The 5,000-nt window shown below is 52.1% G+C and overlaps 1 protein-coding gene across 1 annotated transcript in view; it reads right to left on the bottom strand.

The window, feature by feature from the left end:
• LOC310821403 (E3 ubiquitin/ISG15 ligase TRIM25-like) overlaps window positions 1-5,000 on the bottom strand; it is a 5,444-nt gene that overhangs the window by 338 nt on the left and 106 nt on the right. Inside the window, exons 1-7 of the mRNA XM_083693431.1 lie at window positions 4,341-5,000; window positions 3,819-3,914; window positions 3,231-3,464; window positions 2,676-2,835; window positions 2,401-2,451; window positions 1,855-1,932; window positions 1-703 (exon numbers count right to left, since the gene is read on the bottom strand). The exon at window positions 1-703 is cut by the window's left edge and continues 338 nt beyond it; the exon at window positions 4,341-5,000 is cut by the window's right edge and continues 106 nt beyond it. Coding sequence (XP_083549557.1) covers window positions 150-703; window positions 1,855-1,932; window positions 2,401-2,451; window positions 2,676-2,835; window positions 3,231-3,464; window positions 3,819-3,914; window positions 4,341-4,937 — 1,770 coding nt within the window. The 5' untranslated portion in view covers window positions 4,938-5,000 and the 3' untranslated portion in view covers window positions 1-149. The remainder of the gene's footprint in view (window positions 704-1,854; window positions 1,933-2,400; window positions 2,452-2,675; window positions 2,836-3,230; window positions 3,465-3,818; window positions 3,915-4,340) is intronic.

Raw genomic sequence — 5,000 nt, forward strand, 5'->3', positions numbered from 1 at the left:
CATTGTCTTTCATGTCCAGTTTAGGGTTGAACTGGGTGCATAGTATAGGTCCAATATATGTATTTAAAGCGTGAGGCATCAGATGGGGGGGGTATGTTAGTCATGAGATCAGGAGAAGGGGGGGGGGGTCCCGATACGCCTGGGGGTCTTTATGGAGGATTCCCGTTGTTCCCTTCGTGGGCACAGATGAGCATGGTAGCGTCCAGGTCGAGGCGGAAGGCCGGGTACAGCGGCTGAGAGAAGGTGCAGTGGAACGTGTGCAGCAGAGACACCGTCTCAGCCACGCTGTAGAAGGAGAGCGCCCCCTTCTGTCTATCCACGAACACCCCGATGCGCGGGCACGGCGGCGCCGCCACCGTCGTCTTCCTGTTGTCGTGCCAGGCTGCGTACCCGGCGTGGGTGCACCTCAACCTCCAGGAGTTCTCGTTCCGGCCCAGCAGGCAAGGCTTCCCGCCCCCTTTGCGTCCGATCCCGCGGTACGTCACCCCGATGTCCACCCACCCGCCGCCCCTCCACTCCACCTCCCAGTAGCTGGCCCCCCCGAACTGGCCCTCGCGGCATAGGACCTGGGCCACGCTGTCGAAGCGCTGGGGGTGGGGAGCGTAGGCCTGGGGCTCCTCTCCACAGTGGGCGCCCTGGGGAGCCTCCAGGAGAACCAGGGTGGGGTGGGCCGTGTCCGGGTCCAGGGACAGGCGGCAGGAGCCTGGAGAGAGAGAGAAGGGAACAGAGGACGGGAGGGAAAAGGGTTAAAGATCATTCCGGTGGGTATCACCATAGTGACCATAGATGGATGCAGCCTGACCCGAGGTAGACTAGACTCCCACACGCCCTACTCTGTGTTTCAGCTTTTTTTCCCTCAATTTTAACTTCATTCCACAGTTTCTGAGAAAGGACATATCTTTGTTTTTGTGTGCTACCCAATAACACCTTCTTGTTTTCTCTGAGATTCAGTGAAGTCATATCATGCTGAGTACCATTTGAAGTACAGTGTCAAGTATCAATGCTGTATGACTCATCAGAATTCATCTGAGAGCATCGACACAGACCAGGGGTTGCCAAACATTTTTGGGTTCCAACCCCAAATTGGCATCAATCATTTCCTGTGACCCCAACAACTTGATTGCATGGTTATGGTTATGGTTATGCCAACTCATAATAATGTCCATGTGTATTGTAATCGCTTAAAAGATGCTCTAATTGGTTGGATTTGAAACCCAAAACTATGCAATACAGGCTACAGGTGCAATACACAGACATTGTTAGTATTCATACAAAATAAAAATGTTTCTGTCTTATTTATTTGATTTTCTCAAGGGACGCCGATTTGAAATCAGGGGACACCACGCGGGATCCCGGCCACAAGTTTGGAAGCTGCTGCCCATAGACTGTGTCAAGGTCTAGACAGATTAGGATCATGTTCTGATGGATATGACACACTTGGCTTTCATCTTTATTGACGCTGTGAATTATTAAAAAGCGACACCTGCTTCCTCCATGATATCACCCTGTTCAAGACCGTGTCTCTATTGTACCTATTAATCAACCTGAATAATAGTTTTGGATGTCAAAAGAGCAGGGGTGGGGGGGGAGGGGAAAAAAGAGGTGTGAGGAAAGGAGAGAGAGAGACAGAGATAAAGAGAGATCGTCTTTCTGAAAAGACAAGGGTTACAGCCAACTTAATGTCAACAATACGGGTGGTGGGGGTGTGCGTGGAGCGGCGGCGGGGGGGGGGGGGTGAAGGGTGAAGGGTGAGGTGTAGGGATGGCGTTGTTGGCACAGGTGTGTGAGAACTTGGGCGCCTCGGGTTACTAGGGTATCGCCACGCTGACGAGGTGTAGCATGGGCAGTACTTACACCTGAGGAACGCCGCCCTCATCCGCTGGTCCGCCGGCTGGAGAGACAGGGAGGATGGAGAGAACGACACGGCCACTGCTACGGAGGGGGGGGGGGAGAGAGAGAGAGAGAGAGAGAGGTGATGAAAAAGGGATGTAGAGAATAAGAGATGGACAAGTTAGTAAGAAGAGCGTAAAGAAGAGTAGTCAGAGTAGTCATTTGAAATGTACATTGAATATTGTTGTTGCAACATCATAGAGTGAATTCACTGGAAATGACCGTAGGTTCAACGACCATCTTGACCCCAACTGACCAATGATAAGGAACCGGTTCATTCTTCTCAATTATTAATGGCTAATTAAAACCTAACAGGTCTCTCAGTGTTAAACGCCATGTTTAAACCAGGCCAGGCCTGGAATGAACTGGGTCAAGTGTGTTCTGATACGGACACTGAGGTGACCCTGAAAGATCGCTGTCAATCTGATCAGAGGTCTCAGAGTGAAATACAGTCGTGTGTGTGTGTGTGTGTGCGTGTGCGTGTTTGTGTGTCGTGTTTCCTTGGCTTACCTTTCGCACACTCTCCACCAGACAGGTGACAGGCTGAGGAACTCTCATTCACTGCAAAGGAAGAAAGAGAGAAAGACAGACACATTAGTGTGTAGGCCTGTGTGTGTGGGGGGGGGGGGGGGGGGGAGGGGCATATTGTAGATGTACGCAAGCAAGCATACACAAGTGTGCAGTGTGTGTTTGCAAACATTGGGGTGTGAAGTCTAGGAGGGTGTGTTTGTATTCTCGTGTGTGTGTGTGTGTGTGTAAATGAGTGTGTTCCCCAAGGAGGCCACCTGCGCGGCTGATCTTCTCCACCTCCTCTGTGCAGAGTTCCTCCATACGTGCTCTGAGGTGGGACAGGGCTCTGCGGGCCGCGCTGAAGCCCTCCGTGGGGAGACTCTGGGCTCGGGGGCGCCTCCCTGTGGCCGGGAGGACACACAGCAGGGGAGCCGCCTTGGGACAGAGAGGAGAGGATGGAGGGGGGCGGTGGTGGTGATGAGTGGAAAAAAAAAAGGATAATTATATTTCCCTTCATCTTTCTCTCTTTCCTTGTGCTGTTGCCTCTCCCTCTCTCCTTCTCTCTTGGATCACATCTACCCCTTCTGGGAACAGTTTACATTGAAGTGCACTTTACATTCAGGCGCCGGCTAAGTGCGTTTGTAAAGCATTAAGAACTGGCGCCTGAATGGAAGCTCACTCTTGGGCAAGCCCCAAGTGGATCTCCATCTCAATCTCACCTAAAGAGTTCTATAAACGTTTGTAAATTATTCATAAACTAGGTATACATTACTTCATAATTACTAAAGTAATTATAAACCATTTTAACCCCCCCCCCCCCCCCCCTTCACCTGTAGGAAGTGGGCGTGGTCCTCGGTGAGCACCAGCTGAGTCATCTCCTGGTCCCTCTTCCTCAGCTCCTCCAGCTCTCTCTCCAGGGCCTCCACCTCCCTCTCTGCCCGGCCCACCACAGCTCTCTCCCTGGCCTCCAGCCTGGCCCTCACCTCCCCACGGGTCTTCTCCAGCCGCTGGGCCAGGTCCACGAACAGGGCCTCGCTGTCCTCCAGCACCCCAGAGGCTGACACCTGCAGAGGGAGAGATGAAGAGGGGGAGAGGTGGTGGTTCTACATCAAAAGTATTTCAACAAGTACCTTCAGGGGCCGTGTTAGAAGGTACCACAGTGTGGCATTACCTAACAGTGGATCACAGGTAGTAAAGCTTGTGTGTGTGTGTGTGTGTGTGTGTGTGTGTGTGTGTGTGTGTGTGTGTGAGAGAGAGAGAGAGAGAGAGAGAGAGAGAGAAAGATAGAAAGTGTGTGTGTGTAAGAGAGGGAGGGAGAGAAAGAGATCACATTATGAGTGTATGAAGTGTGTGTGTGTGTGTGTGTGTGTGTGTGTGTGTGTGTGTGTGTGTGTGTGTGTGTCTGTGCAGGCCCCCACCTTGAGGGACTCCAGGCTCTGTTGGAACTCTTCCAGCTCCCTCTCCCCATTCCGTATCCGGCCCTGCAGCGTCCTCTGAGAGTCCTGTAGCTGAGTCTGAGAGAGGGAGACAGAGTGAGAGAGAGAAAGAGAGAGAGGGGTTGAACATAGATAAGACAGGTTATTGATAGTGCAAGGCATTCCACCATTTATACAGTATCTCTTTTACAACACGTTGCTTGGTTTTAGGGAGTCTCTTTGGTGAGGGGCTGTGTTGACGAGCCGGCCCACTCCTATCGTTACATAAGTGCATACTTCTCTCGGTTATCTTCTCGCCCTACTTGGAAACCTCATACAGCGGGCTGTACCAAGATATGAAACAGGCCCAATTGTTTTCCAATTACATAATACTACATCTAATTGGGGCTGACCAACTGTCCATTCCAAGCAGTAGGCCTAGTTACAAGATTCAACAGGTGTTTAGTCAGTAAACATGGGTGTTTAGTCAGTAAACATAGTCAGTAAACATGGTTCTGTTATCACCTGTTTCCGCGCTCTCTGCGCATCGACGTGAGGCAATTCCTCCTGGTCAGACTCGCACAGCAGACAGTCGCCGCTCCAGTTTACCGCGTCCCCGTCGCAGCCGCCGCCCTCCAGGCCCAAACGGTGCTGCGGGCACAGCCGCTCCGCCAAGCTTTCTACCGCTGCAACCAGTTTGTGCCGCCGCAACGTCCCCACTTCGCGGTGTGGCAGGACGTGGAGCTCACAGAAAGATGCCAGGCATACGAGGCACGACTTGACCGCTTTCAGCTTGTTTTCAACCGGGCAGAAGTCGCAAGGAACGTCCCCGACGCCTGCTAGGTAGAGCTCCGGCTCGGAGGATAGGACCAGTTCGTTTAGTTTGAGTTTTTCCACTACCTCGGCGAGCACTGTGTTGCGCCGTAGAACGGGTCTCGGACTGAACGTTTCCCGACATTGCGGACAGCTGTAGTGGCCTACGTCCGCTTGATCCCAATAACTGTTGATGCATGACATACAATAGGTGTGACCACACGGGATGGACACCGGATCCTTCCAGATATCCAAGCAGATAGGGCATTTGAACTGACTTTCCGCTACCGATATATTCGCCTGTGCCATATCGGTTATGAGTTTTCTCCGTTGGACCTTCTATATTTTCCTTGCGTCCTCGTACAGTATATA

Source organism: Argentina silus (genome assembly GCF_951799395.1).
Source record: "Argentina silus genome assembly, chromosome: 22".
In the NCBI taxonomy this organism is placed as follows: Eukaryota; Metazoa; Chordata; class Actinopteri; order Argentiniformes; family Argentinidae; genus Argentina; species Argentina silus.